Source organism: Cupressus sempervirens, chromosome 7 (assembly GCF_028749045.1).
Source record: "Cupressus sempervirens isolate cs-2001-9-10 chromosome 7, ASM2874904v1, whole genome shotgun sequence".
NCBI lineage: Eukaryota > Viridiplantae > Streptophyta > Pinopsida > Cupressales > Cupressaceae > Cupressus > Cupressus sempervirens.
In genome coordinates, this window is record NC_143124.1 from 191,555,907 (window position 1) to 191,575,357 (window position 19,451).

General features: G+C 38.9%; 1 protein-coding gene across 1 annotated transcript in view; it reads left to right on the plus strand.

Annotated features, from left to right (window-relative positions):
- Positions 1–18,907, plus strand: part of LOC149546141 (Pseudouridine synthase family protein) — a 229,558-nt gene extending 210,651 nt beyond the window's left edge. Inside the window, exons 15-20 of the mRNA XM_089791026.1 lie at positions 14,962–15,029; positions 15,152–15,212; positions 17,257–17,294; positions 17,530–17,598; positions 17,863–18,202; positions 18,352–18,907. Coding sequence (XP_089647152.1) covers positions 14,962–15,029; positions 15,152–15,212; positions 17,257–17,294; positions 17,530–17,598; positions 17,863–18,202; positions 18,352–18,381 — 606 coding nt within the window. The 3' untranslated portion in view covers positions 18,382–18,907. The remainder of the gene's footprint in view (positions 1–14,961; positions 15,030–15,151; positions 15,213–17,256; positions 17,295–17,529; positions 17,599–17,862; positions 18,203–18,351) is intronic.
- The last annotated feature ends 544 nt before the right edge of the window (positions 18,908–19,451 follow it).

Consider the following 19,451-nt stretch of genomic DNA (forward strand, 5'->3'; position numbering starts at 1 on the left):
AGGGGAGATAGATGTAGTTGGAATAAAGTACTTGTTATGTTTAGTACTTGTTAAAGCTAGTTGGGTTGGGTAGTTAGGTGGTGAGGAAATGCGTCGGTTGGTTTCCAACGAACCGATTCATCTATGAATATTTAGAACATTGGTAATGTACTCATGTTGGCTTTTGGTATCAATAAAGAGATCATTTCCTTGCCTATTGGTATTATGGTATGAATGGTGTTTATAAGGTTTTACTTATTGTGTATCGATTGAATTGTTCTATGTGATTAACATAGTTCTGTATTTGTGGAACTTGGTTGATATTTCCACTCTACAATGGGGAGTAGATCAATGGAGTTTGAAATATAATAGAGTAAGGATATATCTATATATATAAAGAGTTATTAAATTTGATTTATTTATATAAATAAGTATGACAATGATTTAGATGATTACAATCGCTCATGATCTAAAGTCCCTTCCGAATGGTGTACATATACTTTCCCGAAGGGGTGACTCAATCTTCACGTGCCCATTCGGATACTATTCTACCCATCGGCTACAATATAGAATTTATTGACAACAATCTATAAACTAGGCCACTGGCATCCTAGTGGTTAGTTAGGAAGCCTTGCATGGTAATCTAGTCTTTTTCCCTTGAAGCATTGCATCTATGGAGGTAGAGCCGCTGGTAAGCTTTCATCAGATTCGATTCCTGTCCATTTGCTAATCTTTCCATTCATAGGAGTAGGAGTAGAGCATCAAGTAGTTTAGTAGTTGGAGTTTTGACGAAGAAAGTTAGAAAGGAGAAGCATCGTTGGCAGAGACACCCTTCATTGTCATCACCATCAACATTATTTGGCACTCGTATACTTTACCAAACCCAGACATCATCACCATCACAACGAGAGTTCGACAATCCTTGAATGAACAACGTAAGGCCGCCTAGGTGATTTACCAGTAAATCACATTAATATAACTGAGTTAGTATCCATAGGTGTAAGGAACATTGAATTTTTTCTCATGTCTTCATGAGTATTTACTTTTCAAGAGAGGGATTGAGTGTTTGATATTCTATGTCAAGTATTCAATTACTGTATGTTATGTAGTGGTACAAAACTAGCATCAACAGATATAAACATATAACTTAACAAAGTAAAGTATAATTCATTCATCAAATGCTTTAGTACAAAGTAATTATATTCAATACCAACATAATGCCAATTACATAAGTGTATGCCATATTTATAACATTCGACACGGTGCCAATGAAGTGACACTGCCATGCCAGTACCCATAACCGTCTAACTACCCAGTTTTCTGGATAACACCTATTAAATTTTTAAGGATATAAGGATGCCTATAGGGATCATGGTTTCATCTCCTTTTTAACAACAACTGGTACGAGGATTTTGAGGCACACTCGGACCTATGTAGCTAGGTGAAGTCGATGCCTAGTTCTTGCACACTCCTACATCACCAACTAATGAGATACATTATGTATGCATATATATATACATACATACATACATACATATATATAGTTACAAGCAAGGAAGGAGTGCAACATCATGTAGATCTCCCAAAGTAAGTGACTACAATTGCCTCCCCTCATCCTGAAGACACGCCAAGCAGAGAAAACACACACACACACACACACACACACACACACATATATTTAAGACACAATGGGTTAGCTAGGTTAGCATGAAATCAAATAATCATAATATTATAAATAAGATGGTAAAATCATAACAATGAATTTAGAATAGTGTACAAAGCATTATCCAAATCAACCATTTACCTAATCTCCTAAAGACATTATATGGAGCATGCAAAGCAATATCTAACATCATAAGAAAGAAGGGATGTATATGATAAGTATAGAAATGTTTCTAAATAGATAATAACATAAGTACCTAGTTGATTACCAATTTCAGAGTATATAGGTAACATTCTTTTATGCTAAGAACATTGCATGTATATCTTATAGTTTCACCTATGCATGAATTTGTCAAGTTGTTAAATCAAGGAGTACTAGAAGTAACCTTATCTCCCAACCTAGTACAAGTGTACTTATACTATCTTCAAAACTCTACTACTGTTAGGATAAGAGGGGTATTATAAATAACAAGCTCAGTAAACTCTATTCCAATGTCTTTCAACATCTGCTTCATCCAAATAATCTGATTACAATTGTTTGCTGCTACTACATACTTCAGTTCTTGTTGTTCGGTGAACTGGGTAGTTAGACGATTATGGGTACGGGCACGGCGGTTTTGCTTCATTGGCATTGTGTCGGATGTTATAAATATGGCATACACTTATGTAATTGGCATCATGTTGGTATTGAATATTATTACTTTTTACGAAAGCATTTGATGAATGAATAATACTTTACTTTGTTAAGTTATATGTTTATTTCATATTTACCTATAGGTTGAACATTTGGCACCGTTGCCAATTCAAATCCGGAGTGGCAATGAATGGAAAGCCGGGGATAAATGGGAATACCTGTACGAGACAATCGGAAAACTAATGATGAAGACGAGAAAAAACTTTTGGAAGGCAAGCACGAGGTGACCGAGAACTTCCACATCCTGTACTACGTAAGCCTCGAAACCTTCATACGAAGAGAAGCCATGGAAAACAAGGTTACATAGGATACTATGTGGGATACCATGCATGCAAGCACAACAATGAACAGGTTCCTAGACCAACTCCCCCTTTTAGTTGCACAAGCATACCTATTGCAGAAGAGATGCAGGGAAGAAGTGGAACAAGAGGAACGTCGTCAACAATGTAATGTTCCCTTCGTCCCATGTGCCTAATAGCCAGTTACAGAATGCTTGATGGTAATGTTCTGTTCGTCCTGTGTGCTGATAGCAGTTACCCGTTAGTACCATGTGCCTGATACCCAGTTACCTATTGGTCCCATATGCCTGATAGCCAATTATCCGTTGGTCCTATGTGCCTGATAGCCAGTTCCCTGTTGGTCCCATGTGCCTGATAGACAAACTTGAAGGCCGTATGGTATGAAGGATATATGGTGGTGCTAAGGAAAGGCCATGTAATCAAGTGTGCAAGTCGTACGGTTGTGCTGGGAGATGTACGAAGGGAGTCTATGTAGGGGTGAGGTGGAATACAGAATGAGGCAGAGTCGTCGTCCGTACAGTAGGAGGGAGGAAGCCAACGGATGGTGGACAGATGGGAAATACTCAGTCATGCAATACATAAACTTATAAATCCAAATTTAGATAACAACAAACAAGAATAGAGATTGAACACACATAACCTTCAATTAATATTTGCCACAAGATGTGCTCCGATTTGCCAAACCCGAGCGAAGTGTTACAAGCAACGGAATAGGGTGAGGGTTGAATCCTACCGAAACTGGACAAGCCAAGTAGGGAAGATTTTTCACTTCCAAAATGGCGAACAATAGAGAATCCCAATAGGAATTTGCAATACAAAGAAATATAATCAAAATCACATACCTAACAACTACCTACATGCCATGCTTAAATACCCGTCGGGTAAAGCTTCTGAGGGTGTACAAAGATAGCCAACGCCCACACCTACCTACAGAAATAATTATGTTAAAATGGGTCCGAGATATACCAAATCAATCGGCCCATTAACAAGGTTTAATTAAATATATTTATTTTATGACAGAGACATTACAGTCCTCCTATCCCAAATTTTGCTTGTCCTCAAGAAAATGCAAATCCGATTCTAGGAAACCTTCCGTAATCAGCTTCTTCAATTCCGAGTCAGGTACTAAGTAGATCTTTTTGCCAAAGTAAATGATATCATCAATAACTTTGTATCTTTCATCGTGTACATAACCATCCATCAACTGACATGCAAAAGTGTTCTTGGAGTACTCGACCAATAGATGGGCCTGCCAATTATCCAAGGAATGGGGCAAGGTATTGACAATTATGTTTTTACTTGCAGTGTTTGGGATCATATTATGTTTAAAAATGGCCGTCATCTTCTTGATTGTGACTTCCTTCGATCCTTTATTTGACATTCCTCTTAGCAACACCTTGCCATCCGTCTCGAATGAAAAGTCCATCCTTTTGAAACCTTGCATGTATTGGTCAAGAGTCTCCAACCACTGGATGCCCAATATGATATCAGTATCAACCAAATCTATGAAAAAGAAATCATCTGTCAAGATATAGTTCCCAATGGAAATTTTAAGCTGTGGGATCACATTAGTGCAAGGTAACAAGGTTCCTCCAGCAACCTTAACCTCAAATCCTTCATGCTCAATTGCATGCAAGCCTTTACTAGTGACCAGAGATGAATTGATGAAATTGAGTGTGTCACCACTATCAATCATGATTGGGACTCGTTTACTGTGAAGTGTGCCACGGACTTTGAAGATACTACTTCCAGCCACTGTAGTGAGTGTAGCAATGGAACCACCTTTTTGTATCAAGGCATTTATTCTCTCTTGCTGGGTAATTTTTTCATCAGTCACTGCAGGTATCTGTTCTTCCTCGTCATCAGGAAACACCTCAATGTAATGAATATTTCCCTTCCCAAGGCAGTGATGACCAGGTCCCCATGGTTCTTTGCATGTGAAACAAAGCTTTTTTCTCCGAAGCTCTTGTTGAGAGCCTTCATCCAACAAAGGCTTTTTCTGAATTGGCTCTTTGTCTTTGTCTTCCTATGGAGATGGTGTTGGTGTAGCTACATGAGTTTTGGAAGATGTGGCCATGTCACACACCTTCTTAATAGCTTCGTTGAGTATGCACTGGTTGAACCCTTTGATCCAGCCTCTCAAAGGCTCTCTCAACCCATCCATGAATAACATGATTTGTCATCTTTCAGAGATGTCTGTGACTAATACTGACAACTTTTGGAACTTAGTGATGTAATTGTCTATCATGCCCGTTTGTTTTAGATCTTTGAAGTTTAGCTCAGGATCCTTCCCATTGAAACGGTCAATGAGTCTCTCAGTGAACTCGACATAAGAGGTTCCTTGGTCATAGCCGAAAGTGACCAATCCATGGTGTCAACACTCTTGCACAACTCCTTCCAGATGGAGTGTTGCAAACTTAATTGCTGCCTCTTCAGGCATCAGGTTGAGTTCAAAATAGTTGTCTGTCTTCAAAACCCATGCCTATGCGGTAATGGCTCTAGATCCATCAAATGGTGATAAGTTTACCTTTCTAATCTTTCTCCTGAGTTCATCATTAAAATAACTGTGATTTTCCTCGCCTGAATATCTCATTCTTAGATCAACATAGTCTCTGTAAGATATATCACCTTCCATATTTGCATTACTCCAATCTTCCGAAAGTTTTTTCTTGCATTTCCTAAAAGGTGGGCTCTCTTTCTTTGCTTGGTGCTTCCGTCCTAGGATGGGAGATGTGTATCAAGGGTTGAGAGCAAGAAGGTTGAAAATTTGCCCTTCCCGAAACCGAGTCATCGCTATGCCCATTTTGTTCTCCTATTGTCTTTGCCTAGGAGAATTTTTGTAGTTTTTTCTGCATCATCCTTTGGGTTTCGTTGATTTGCATTTGGTTTCTGCTGAGCTCTCTTAAAAGATTCATGAGTTCTGCCATAGGATCCTGATGATCTGCCATTCTACCAATAAGGTTATTTCGCCTTCTCCTTCGAGTATAAATTTGCATTCACTTCCACAGGCTAGCAGAATCAAAGGCTTTGATACCACTATAATGTTTCATCTGTCTCGTGTGCCTAATAGTAGTTACTTGTTGGTCCCGTGTGCCTGATAGCCAGTTACCCGTTGGTCTTGTGTGCCTGATAGCTAGTTATCCATTGGTCTTGTGTGCCTGATAGACAAACTTGATGGCCGTATGGAAATGAAGGATGTATGTTGGTGTTGGGCCGTACAATATGTAAGTTTTATGGTGGTGGTAAGGAAAGGCCATGTGATCAGGTGTGCAAGCTGTACAGTTGTGCTAGGAGATGTACAGAGGGATTCTATGCAGGGATGAGGTGGAGTACGGAATGAGGCAGAGTTGTCATCCGTACGGTAGGAGGGAGGAAGTTGGCGGATGGTGGACGGATGGGAATTGCTCAATCCAGCAATACATAAACTTATAAATCCGAATTTAGATAACACCAAACAAGAATGGAGATTGAACACACATAACCTTCAATTAATATTTGCCACAAGATGTGCTTCGATTTGCCAGATCGGAGCAAAGTATTACATGCAACGGAATAGGGTGAGGGTTGAATCCCACCAAAACCAAACAAGCTAAGTAGGGAAGGTCTTTCACTTCCGAAATGGGAATTCGCAATACAAAGGAATATAATCAAAATCGCATACCTAACAACCACCTTCATGCCGTGCTTAAATACTCGTCGGGTAAACCGTCCGAGGGTGTACAAAGATAGCCGACGACCACACCTACCTATAGAAACAATTAAATTAATATGGGTCCGAGATATATCAAATCAATCGGCCCATTAGCAAGGTTTAATTAAATATATTTGTTTTATGACTGGGACATTACAAACAAACCCTCAAGAATTTCTATGAGAAGAGAGATGTATAGCGTCGCAAAACTAAACCATGAGCTTTTGAGCCATGGTACCAACAACACTTAAGACCTTGTAACTATCACATGAGTCAACCACATGATGTATATAGATTGAATAAATAAAAGAGTGTTTTGTTTTGGTTTTTGAATGTAATGGTTATGTCAAATGCCCGACCTCTTAAATAAAAACAGGAACTTGAGGGAGGATATTGATGGATTACAACTTGTTGAAGAACAGACTGTGGGGTAGTTAGAAGAATCACCAAGTGTGGTAGAAGGCAACTGCGTGGGTGGCGCAGGAACCACCGAAGGGTGCCATAGTTTGCTTGAACGATGGGTACGGAGCACTGAGGAGTCACTCGAGGAAACACAACACATATTAATTGTGCTCGAGGAGACAAGGGAACTATTTCTACATTCGTCTTGTACACCACTTGGAGGGGGAACACATGAAGAAGTAGGAAAGGAGGCGAGGCCAATAGAGGTCATCGGGGCACAAGGAAGTGTTGGAGGGACATTGCACGATAGTCAGAGTAACCTGCCAGGACCAATTCCTAACAGTTTTGAGACACAATCGAGTGGTGCACACATGTAAAAACCCCAAGTATACCTTTGACTGAATTGTCAATGTCAATGAGCAATATAACTATGTCTTTGTTTTATTTAGTTTTCAAATAATAACTTCCAAATTCCTTATTTTTGACAAATAATAACATTCACCAATCTTGAGACCGTTTTAAATTATTAAAATTCCAGAACAAAACATATAACTCAGGACCTGGGTGCTATGCATGGCACTTGATTGCTTATTGAGATATTTGAAATGCAATTAGAGTGACCAGCATATTTGATCACATACCAAATGAATTTCGAATTCTCAATGAAGCTGCCGTAATTGATAATTAGCTGACAGTCGTTGTATGGAGTTTGGCAGCTCCCTAGGAAATATTTGTAGGTCATATGTGTTTGATGACCCACTTAGAAAGACAATGGCAGGCCATACGTATTTGACGGTTCACTTAAGAAACAACCACAGGTCCAACACTATGATCGATTCCCTTGTTGATTGTGTTTGTTTGGCCCAGCTCAGACTTTCCTCCTCTCACATGTGGCCTCCAAAAATGCAGGTCTGCGTTCTAGTTTGGGAAGAACTGTGGTAATGAAATGGAGCCGGCAGCCAATCAGATCTGTAATATTGCCCTTGGGTAAAATCGATGAGTCCAATTGTATAGATAATCAACTAGAAGAATCCTCTCCTTAGCCACAGCAAACAATAGTAGGAGAATTTCTAGCAAATATTAAATCCACTATACTTCAGCAGTGGAATGAAAACACTTCTCAGATACAGGGATGAATAGTCGAGAAGTTAGGCAATCTTAGCTATACCTTAGCAGCTAATTTGCAAATTCAATTCTCAAAATTTCCAACCCTTATACATCAGCAAGGGCATATAATTTAGAACCCAGGAAAAAGCCATGAAGGCACAAAATCAAATATATAATCAAGCATGCTTTTCCCAATGAAATGACCTTTTATTTATAAGTTTTCATTGGCCAAGGTTTCCCTAAAACTCCACTTCAGAAATTGTGGAAGTTTCACAAAAAACTCAACACTAGAAACTTTCCAAAATATTTCTTAAAGTTATTATTATAATAATATAAACAATATTATAATAATGTGACTCAATGATTAATAAATAAATAAGAACTCATGTAATTTTTTACTTTATTATTGCAGGTGATGACCAATTGCTGAAGCCACCCACTGCACTGCCAAAAATAGCAACTGCCGAAAATAGACTTACTAAAAATAGTAAGTCCACAACTGAGACCCCTAAAACACCTTGTCAACCCACAAGGGTCACTATGATGAGCTGATTCCATCCACTATGTTGACTTGCCAAAAACGGGGACATTACATCACACAATTGGTTGTCAAAGGACAAGAAACACAATGTCTCAGAAACAAAAACTCCCAAAGTTCATAGGCGACGGGAAGGAAGAACTCGTACGCCATTGCCGTACATGTGAAACCATATGGACTGCCAACTCGATCATAGACGCGGATGAGTGGTTGCAACAGTTTCTAGCCACCCTACGGGGAGTGATGGTGGATTCGTTTTTTGATATGGACAAGGTGAAGATCAACACATGGGACAATCTCAAAAAAGAATTTTAAGCAGAACTTCGACTGCTGGGATAACGAGGTCGTCATTGAGATCTACAATTGCAAACATGGGAAAAAGGAAACAATACGAGCCTACAATCGAAGGCTCAAGGATGTTCTTGCAGGATGGGTACTCAACCTGCCGATGAATTAAAGAAATGATGAGTTGTAGGACTCTGCGGGGCACTGAGAAGGAAGATGAAGATAGTCTTGCCCACATCGTACATAGACACCTACGACCATGCCATGAACTTGAAAAGTGAGGGCAAGGTGACAAAGAAAAAACAAAAAAGAAGAGTAAATCCTCATCCTTTTTTGAGAGTGATCAGTCCTTTGAAGAGGAAAGCAATGCTGACAACGACGAAGAACCCAACAAGAAGGTACAAACCCCCCAAAAGGACATGGAGTGGATGATGGAGTTCAAGTCCATGAAGGGAACCACTAGTCGTACAGAGGAGGGAGAAATATGATGTATCAATTGTAAAGAGAAAGGACACACAAGGGGAGCATGTCCTAAGAAGGCGATGTGCGATATTTGTCAGTTTTTGGGTCAGTCTATGAAGGAATGCCCCTATAACATGAAGGCACGAAGCCAACAAATACTCTTGATACAGGAACAGCCATCCAACTCTGGCACTAATAATGAGGTGCAGGGGAACAACAATAACACCACATCCGGCGGCTACAGAAATAACTGCCGAGGGGGACGGGTTGGAAATGACAACAAGAATCAGATGCAGTATGACTCCAAGGGAAGGCCCATAGTCCAATGCTGTGCATGTAACCAATGGGGCCACTTTGCCAGAGATTGCCCAAAGGGTGTGACTCCTTAGAAATTGTGTCAATGGTGTGGTCCAGGGGACCACGACGATGCCAGCTGCCCAAAACAAGTGAACCTCCTTAACATTGAGGAAGAGAAGTTCCTTGCCCTCACCTACAACCAGGCTAAGCAAGCGACATATCTAGATCCCCGCACCAAGAAGAAAAGACTGTGGAAGGCATGAGAAGAAATAGAAAGGGCAATGAAGGGTAGAAAAGATACCAATGGAACTACTTTTGGACAAACGGAGGTGGAGAACAACTTATTGAACTAGATGTTGCAAATGGTAGTGCCCATCAAACTTGAAGACCTCTTATAAATAGTACCACAATTAAGGACTACATTATCAAACACTTACACAAACCCACCAACGGTACCAGAGACGAATGAACAACCAACTTTACTAGGAGGGTCGGCCATAGACCCCATGTTGCTAACAGTATGCAATGGTTGTCACTAGGCGGTGGTTGAAATGGGAATCCTCGGAACCATCTTGATGAACACCATTGTGGATGGTGGGTCTGGGGTGAACGTCCTTCCTGAGGAGACATGGAAGAAACTTGGCAAGCCTACCCTATGGCCGAACACATTCAACCTGTTCGGCGTCGACCAACAGGGGATAAAGTTGCTAGGGACCCTGGTAGCTCAACAGGTAACCATCGGGACACAACCATTTGTGCTTGATTTTGTTTTGATTCCCTTGAAGAAAAGAGAATACAACGCAATTCTTGGAAGAGGATGGCTGGTGGCAGCTAAGGTGAATCACAATTGGAAAAAGAACATTCTGTTAATGGAAACTGGAGGGCAAAAGTTTTCCATTGACCTCCAAACACAGATAGTAAGTGAAGGAATGGCGTTGTCATCGGAGTTTGAGTCAAACGGGGAAACATTAGATGGATGAGGGAAGGGCCTGCATGGATTCGAATGATGAAGACATCTTGGAATTAGAGGAATGTTCAGGAGATGAGACTAGTTCAATGAATGGGCTTTTCCATTGGCAGATGGAAGACTATGAGCTCTTCCATTCTTACATGCTTGGCATCGAGGAACCTGAAGGGGAGGAGGTATTCCCACCAGAGTTTGTGGAATACAAAGAAGGCAACGCATAGATCAATAAGAGTCCTACCCATTGCTTTGAAGGAAAAGCCATTAGATACAAAAAGCCGTTAGTGGAGGCCACCAATCTTGGCGATACAGAAATCTCGAGGAACATACTAGTCGGAGACAATTGGAACCCCATATTGAAGGCTGCATCATTTAAAATCTTCATGGTGTATAAAGATGTATTTGCCTAGACTTATAAGGATTTAAAAGGGGTCTTGCCAGAGATGTGCGTTCACTGCATACTTTTGGTGCTCAGAGCCATACCTATGTGGAAGCAACTGTACATAATGAATAAGAATTATGTGACACGTGTAGGTGAGGAAATACAATGAATGCTGGAAGCCGACATAATAATCAAAGTCCAAACAAGTGAGTGGGTGTCACCAATCGTGATATCCATGAAGGACGGGAACCAAATCCGGATATGTGTGGACTTCCGGTGCCTGAATGCTGTCACGATAAAAGATCCCTTCCCCATCCCGTTTGTAGACAAAATTCTCAAAGAAGTGGTAGGACACGAGATGTGCTCCTTCATGGATGGATTCTCTGGCTATAACTAGATCTCCATTGCTGAAGAAGATAAATTAAAAACTACCTTTGTGGTGGAGGATGGAGTATACACTTACAATCAGATGCTCTTCAGATTGTGTAACGCACCTGCCACATTTTAGAGAATCATTTTACACATCTGTGACATGTCAGTAGGCAACTTTCGAGCATTTTTGGATGATTGGTCCATCTTCAGTGGACAAGGCAACCACTTGGCGGCACTCCAAGAATGTATGGAAACGTGTCGGCGGGTACGACTGACACTAAACCTTAAAAAGTGTCGGTTCATGGTTCCTCAAGGCAAATTAGTTGGGCATATTGTGTGCAAGACAGGATTGAAGACCGATCCGGACAAAGTGTGGGTGATTGTGGAAATGGAAGCCCCGAGAGAGGTAACTGGAGTAAAATCTTTTCTCAAGCATAGTGGATACCACAAACGGTTCATAAAGAACTACACTCAAATTGCTCTTCCCTTCAAGAAGTTGGCGCGAAAGGGAAAACCATATGTTTGGAGCTTCAAGCAGGTGACTTCCTTCAAAGAGTTGAAAAATAGATTGTTGGGGGCGCCTATCTTGGCATATCCAAACTGGGACAAGGAGTTCCACGTCCATGTGGATGCTTCTAACTTCGCCATAGGTTTAACATTGGCGCAAACTGACGACCATGGCCTTGATCACCCAATATATTTTGCAAGTCGGCTACTTTCAAAAGCCGAGAAGAATTACAGCAGCACTGAAAGGGAGGCCGTCAGGATGGTGTATGCTATACAAAAGTTTCGGCATTACCTCTTGGCTACACCATTCACCTTTTATGTGGACCACCAGGCATTGATGTACTTGGTGAACAAACTAATCATCCAAGGAAGGATTAATAGATGGTTGTTACTCCTGCAGGAGTTCACCTTCACCATTATTGTGCAACTAGGGAAAAGTCATGTCATTGCTGACCTGCTCTCCCGAACCAAGTCAGGAGAGTCACCGGAAGGGGTCAAGGATGATTTTCCGGATGTATACTTGTTCAAGATCGCCATCCTTCCATGATGGTATAAGTCTATTGGGGAATATCTATCTAAGTCCCAATTTCCAAGGGAGATGCGGCCGAGCGAACAACAGAAGCTAGTGTTCAGGGGTCGGACCTTCCAACTAATAAATGTCCTCCTATATAAGATGGGCCTAGACCAAGTACTAAGGCGATGCGTAATGGAAGAGGAAGTATAGAGTGTTTTGAGGGAGGCACATGAAGGTCCGACAGGTAGCTACATGGGACCCGACACAATTGCACGAAAGGTCCTGCTTGCCGGATTATGGTGGCCCACACTTTACAATGATGCACGGGAATGGATGTTAAGCTGTGATACATGCTAGAGAGCAAGCAAACCACTTAAGCGGGACTTCATGCCGTTAAACCCTTCCCACACTTACGAATTGTTTGAACGTTGGGAACTGGACTTCGTTGGTCCACTGGAGGTGAGTAGGGCCCGATGTTGCCGATATGTGGTAGTGGCCATTAAACATTTAACAAAGTGGGTAGAGGCACGGGAACTACGAGACAACTCTGCAATAAGCATCGCAAAGTTTTTATATGAGCTGATCATCACGTGGTACGACATGCCCATCTAGTTGACAAGTGATAGAGGAGGTCACTTTGTGAATCACATGATCAGATTGCTGACAACTGAGTTCAAGATTAATTTCGAGAGCCTTGGAAAAACTGTTACTGATACATGGTAGGCAAGTTAATTTCTAAGTATTAAAACAGTTTAAACTAAAAATGCTGAGTGGTCATCATTAAAAGTTTAATGTGCCTCTTTGAAAAGTCACACCTTTTGAGTGAATGGAATATAAATAGAGGTTATTTTATTTTTAAAAAGGAGTGTGAAGTAGAAGATATAACTAGTGAACTGTAGTACAAGGGAGACAAAGAAAATATATATTCAGATTTATCAAATCTGATATATATGTGAATTGAAAGGATAAAGACTATATGTAGAAAGGGATTTCAATCAGAATAGAGATTATAGTATTGAATAAAATATGCACATATGAAGAAGGATTTGTACAGAAATAAATAATAGATTGAAGAACAAAAGTTTGTGAAAAGAAATTGTCCATCATCAGTTGAGTAAGCAACGTTGCAAAGGTGGAGAGAAGTTTGTGTGTAGTGGGGTGGTGCTTACGGAGACAGCAATGGGGGTTGGTTCATCTAGGAGGTTGGAACCTACAAAGTGTGGGAGTTGGAGCTTTGAATGAATCAGTGCTCATAAACATAAGAGGTCGTAGCCTCTAGTAGGTCAAAGCCTACAAAACATTGTAAAAGAACAAAGTTTATATAAAAGCATCTATTGTCGTGGTTTTCTCCCACATTGGGTTTCCACGTAAAACCTGTGTCATTGTGTTCATATGCATAATTGTTGATTCCAGCATTTGAAGTTAATTGTTTGGATAAAAGTTTTAAACTGGCAATATTGATTCACCCCTCCCTCTCAATATAATCGTGTCCTCTTCAATATATATATATATATATATAGTGCTTAAACAATCGACACAATTCAAATTTTGAACTATTATGAATACCAAGACATCAATGAACTGTTGCAATTATAGAAGCTTGCACTTACAATGAGCAATTTTACTGAGCAAAGTGGATTTCTAAAGAACCTGGTATTATATGTGGAATGTTTGAATGCTGCTGCCAAGGAAAGAAATATGAATCGTCAACTTCAGCTTGCAAGATATGGGCAGATTATTTCCCAACGTGGCCTTTAGACTTGGAATGCTTCATTGAGTTTCTGATTGCAGCCTTTATATTGCTGCTGCTACAATGCCCAAACTACCTTATTTTATTTCCTTGTGTTAATCCTAAGGGAGAGGTTGCAGCCTTTGCTAGCTGCAAAGACAATTACTTTCAAACCCTTGGTTGATGAAACAAATACCAGACGCTGCCCCACAGATTGCTCCAATTTACAACAGGATTAAACACCCAGATTAGTTATGAATTCCTTCAATTGTTCTTCAGCTACGGCAGTAATTTTCCTTGCATATGAAACCCTCTCTTTGGGCGCCAATTTCAGACCAAATAGTTAATGAAGTGATATACAACAGCATCAATTTGATGGTTAATCAGAATCAGAATTCAACACATTTTCACTGGCTTTCTTACCATCACAGAGTGCAAATAGAAGATGGAGGTATTGGTCCTCTCAAAAGCCCAACATTGAAACCCTTCAAGCAATTCACAAATTCATAAAAACAAAATGTCCAGAGATGGTTCGATCTCCTCATGAATTCCTTTGTATAACTAAAATGCAACTGGGCTTCTCATTAACACCCAATGCCCAATTGCTTCTTGATTACAATTTTTCTTTTAAGAGGCTTCAAGCACACACTGTCAAATTATAACAATATAATAATAAAGTCATTCACTGAGATAGACTTAATAAATAACTCACATTATGACACTCCATTAATTAATCCAGTCAATCACTGAAGAAGCCAAAGCACCAGGTGCCTCAACTGCACTGCTAAAAATAGTAAGTGAGCTAGAACTGACTTACTATAACTAGCAAGTCGCTCAATGGAGACCCTCGAAACACACTATCAGCTCATGAGGGTCATGATGATGAACTGACATCGCCAAGCACTAGAACTTGCTAAATTGGGGACATTACAACATATTGCATTGCTTATTCTTCAAAACTAACATCATAAAATAATTTATCACTTTTGTATTTACATTTTAGCGATCATTATTATCTCACAATTTATTGTCTTTATATCATTCTGATTTTGGTCTCATTTGTTTTGTTGTCAGCAGATTGTAGATGCTGATGATATAGCTTCAGGAAAGTACACAATTGATGATGTTATACTTCCTCTTCCTGGGTAAGCATAATAGAGAGTGAATTACATATGGCAAAAGTTAATCTGGACAAAAGTTGATGTTCCTGATTTATATCTATTCTGTGATTTTCTGTTTTTGAGCTGGAATAAAATTCTGGTTGCAGGTCAAGAATAATATACCCGGCAAATGATATTGCTGAAACATATCATAATCTAGCTGGAAAGGTTTGTTACATTTTCTTTATTGAGAAGCAAAGAGACTCCATCCATTCCTGGATCTGATATTTTGAAAGTGATTTTTTTCCCTTTTGCCTGTTTTCTTGATTATGTGCATGTGCAATGCTTCACGTGCGTTAACTATTTAAAAGCTGCATGTTTAAGTCTTTTGGAGGAAAAAAACCTTAATTACAGTTCTGAGAACTGGAGTTTACAAGTTTAGTACATATACTTTTAAAATTCTTAATGAAATTGGAAATGCTCGTCTTATTGCCCTTTTTTTAGGAATTTTCTTTTTAAAATGAAGCTGTCGTCTTGTACTTTTATGATATACTTGAGCTCATAAATATTTAATGTTTATGGAAGCCAATCATTTTGATCAGCAGCTACCTATTTCAATGCCTTTGCATATTGTTGTTAGATATCATAGCATTTGTCAGGGAGCTTTGCAAAATGTACATTATACAGCTAGGGAAGCTGCATTCCTATTGCAGATATAGTGACAATTATACTTCCAACATGGCATCGCTCCCATAGATGTTTTTCCTTATTGAACTCATTTTCGTGCAAAGTCTCTTCTTCTGTCTTAGGATTTCTGGTTTAAACTTTAGTTCTTCTCTGATATTGACTTTGAACGATATATTGTGGTGCTGGCTGGAACTGGCCAACACTCTAATTTTCAGGTGTCACATTCACTTCTTGTTGATGGTATATTTCCTAATAGGGAAGGCTGTGTTTCTTAGCTAATTTATCTTCAATGTTCTCTTTTGTCAGCTTACGTCTGTTAAAAGTATAACCATATTGTATAATGATCAATTAATGTGCAGACTTAGAGTTCTCAGCTTACCAGTATTAAAATATAATTATATTCTTTAATGATCAATTAATGTGCAACTTAGAGTTTAGATTAGTGTGAAATAAGTCTTCATGTTCTATTTACTTTTTAACTCATTGTAAGTCTATCTAAGAAAGTTTTTGTTTCTTAGTTTACCAATTGAATATCTTGGTAATTTTTTTGTTTTCTATTTTTTTAATCTAGTATCGAAGCTTAAGTTGAGCTTCGGGATCTGAGAAATTGAATCATTGTAGGGATTACAGTTGATTGTGATGTGTTGTCGAATTGCATGTGAAGACCAGTGAAGATTCAAGATCCAAAAGAGTTTGTATGCAATTGTACAAACTCATTAAGGACAGGAAAATTGTGAGATTTTAAAAAATGTTGTGGTGCCAGTATTTGCGAATTTGTGTGGCAATTTTTGTAGTAATTGCAGATTTTTAAATAGCTAAAAGTTGTGCCTAGGTTTTCATTAATTTTTCCCATGATATTTGAAACAAAATCATGGGTGTTCCTTTAGTGGATAGGGTTGATGATACAGTTTTTGATGATTGTTAGTTTGCTGACCAGAATTTGACCAATTTTGTTTAGGAATCCCTCTTTTAAAATTTGCAGCAAATCCCATATTTGCAAATTTAGGGTTTTACACAATTCTTTAGGGTTCAAAGTGTGGATAAATTTCCTACACAAGGTGGTCCTACATATTTGAATTCCTATTTAAGAATAATTCTTCACTTTAATGCATTTAAAACTGAATGAACTCATACGTTATCTATCTTTATCAAAGTAGTGGAATGAGTTAACGTGATTGTATCTTAATGTCATGCTTTCAATTGTTTTTGTAATTCTTCTGTTGCTGGGGCTATTTTTTTAAGTCTAGGTTGTGTTAAGCCATTAGCTGCTAGAGGAAAGTTGGTATTCCAGAATCCAAATGATGTCTTCATGTCCACCCCACAATTGGTATTATTTGAAGTTGGACTATCCTGATATATGTTTCTGAAAGAAGTACCAATATTTTGTCATCCTTTGTCGGTTTAAATATTTTTGGGTTGCAATGACATCGGTTTTAAAATTTTTTTTGCTCATATATCTGTTCATGTACGCTTGGCTTGCCAAAAACAATGTGCTTTAGCAGCATTCAATTGATGGATCAAGGGTTTGTGTGATTTGCCTGAAAACAAGGTACACAGTTTTGGTGATCATGTGGTTCTTTTGCAGGATTCAGTTAACTTGCAAGACAGCTCACATAGTGTGAAGTAAGTTCCTCAATGTATTTTTCGTATGTGAGGATTTCTCTTTTATTGTTCTCAGAATTTAGAATATCTGAAGGACTTTTGTAAGACTGAAGTGCAGCAATGCTTATGATCTGATTATAAACAATGGAGTTACGGAATCTAGCAGGGAAGCATAAGTGAATATTGTCTCGTTCCATGCTGCCCATCCATGATTGTGGTTTATTTATTATTTTGAAGTTCTTTCTCATCATTTCAGGGAATTTTCAATAATGAACCTGGCAGGAGGATATAGAAGATTAATCCAGAAGCCAATTGATTATTTGTGGTATGAGAGGACTTCATTATTTTTATGATTTTGTTTCCATTTCGTGTTTTCATTGAGGGGATCACTTTGAATTGATAGTTGTACTTGTAAATGACTACTATATAAGTTTGGCTTTGATCCTTTCATCTGCTAGATGGTTATTTGTTTTCTAGTTTTATAAGTTAGCTTCTGTATATAGATCTTACTGTCCTTTAAAATAAAATGAACTGTTTTCCTTCTGACGTGATTTTCTCTCTTATTACTATTAGTGGTAATGTTTTGCAGGAATATCACCAAGTATGAGGACCCTACACAGCAGTTGGTCACAACAGATCTTGATGAACTAGCTAAATGTAATAATGTAAATAATAATGTGTTGCAGGAAACATCAAATGAAAAATCAACTGAACTTGAAAAATTGTCAGCTTTGGAGGGACAGCAGAGCCCACAGAATAATGTAGTTGAAGGTTACAATGAAGAGAAATTGAAAACAAATGTGAAGGAAGTTAATCATGATGGTGGCTCTGAACCTTCATCGCATACTGCTCTTCAAATAAGCTTCACCCTTCCCACTTCATGCTATGCAACAATGGCTATCCGTGAACTACTGAAAACATCAACCTCGGTACGTATTAGTAAAGTTATCGTCTAGTGATATGTTATTGCTTTATTTTGGGAGATTTGTGTGCATAATGTTGATTTGGATGTCATTGGTTTCTAGAATTGACTAGTTGTCATGCTTTTTTAACATTAATATGGGATTTTTGGTGGCAGACGGCTTTTCACAAGACCTTGAATGACTGAGTGGTTGATTGATATTTCAAACTAATACCATTTTCTGTGGATATCAAGAGAAAAGCATTTGCAAACTATTCTGCTAGTGCACATGTCTACAAAACATTATTTAGATAAAATGGAACATTTGTTAACATGATTCGTATAACTGAAGCATGGACCTGGATTGTTAGCTGCCGCTCATGATTAGCATCTACGAAGACACAATAGTCAGGGGCAATTCTTTTTGGGGACTGCCTCTCATCTTTGAGCTGGTTATATACTCTGGATTTACTTGTGCTTGTCAACATTAAAATGGTGTTGCAAGGAAAATATGTTCCAAACTCTAGCTTTTGGGCATGTCATTTTCTTGACAATCTACAATACAATTTGGGCATTATATCAGGACTCCCTTTGAGCAATTACCTCTTGCACAAAGGATTCTCAGTACTATATGTTGAGTAGATTAGCAATTTAATTGAAATCTGATGCTCGCTACTTGCTTATATGTAGCCCAGGTTTGTGTTAAATTCAGATGCAGCATTTTGTTTGATTACATTAATTTCCACATGCTCATTTTTTGGCTGATCAAACTTATTTTACAATAACCAGAGTATTTTACTGAGCATGAACAGCATAACTATTAAAGAGCCTTAAACAAGTTTTTGCTAGGCAAAATTGTCATGAGCTTGGAGTTTGGATCTTGAGATTCGAACAGTCTTTCTTAAAACTATAGGCCTGTGGACCATGGTAAGTTTGATTTCTAGATCTTCAAAGATTTCTATTTAGCCCTTGCTATACATTTAATGAAAGACATTGTTCCAATACTTCTCAATGTAGAATATTACAGTGATATCAGAGCTGGTTGCCAGCCTGTCAGGTCATGGATGCACAAGGTGCTCAAAAGTATACACTAGAAGGAGATGCCATTCTGCCAATAGAATGGGGGACTCTCAGGATTGTGCTACTCAAGTCATGGCACTATTAAGGGAACTCACTAGAAGTTAGGCTCAACTTGAGGAAACTATGGTCAAAGGGGAACAATGGCAAAAGCTCATGGAAGATACTTTGCGGCTGTTGGCATTGGGGAGGCCAAATGG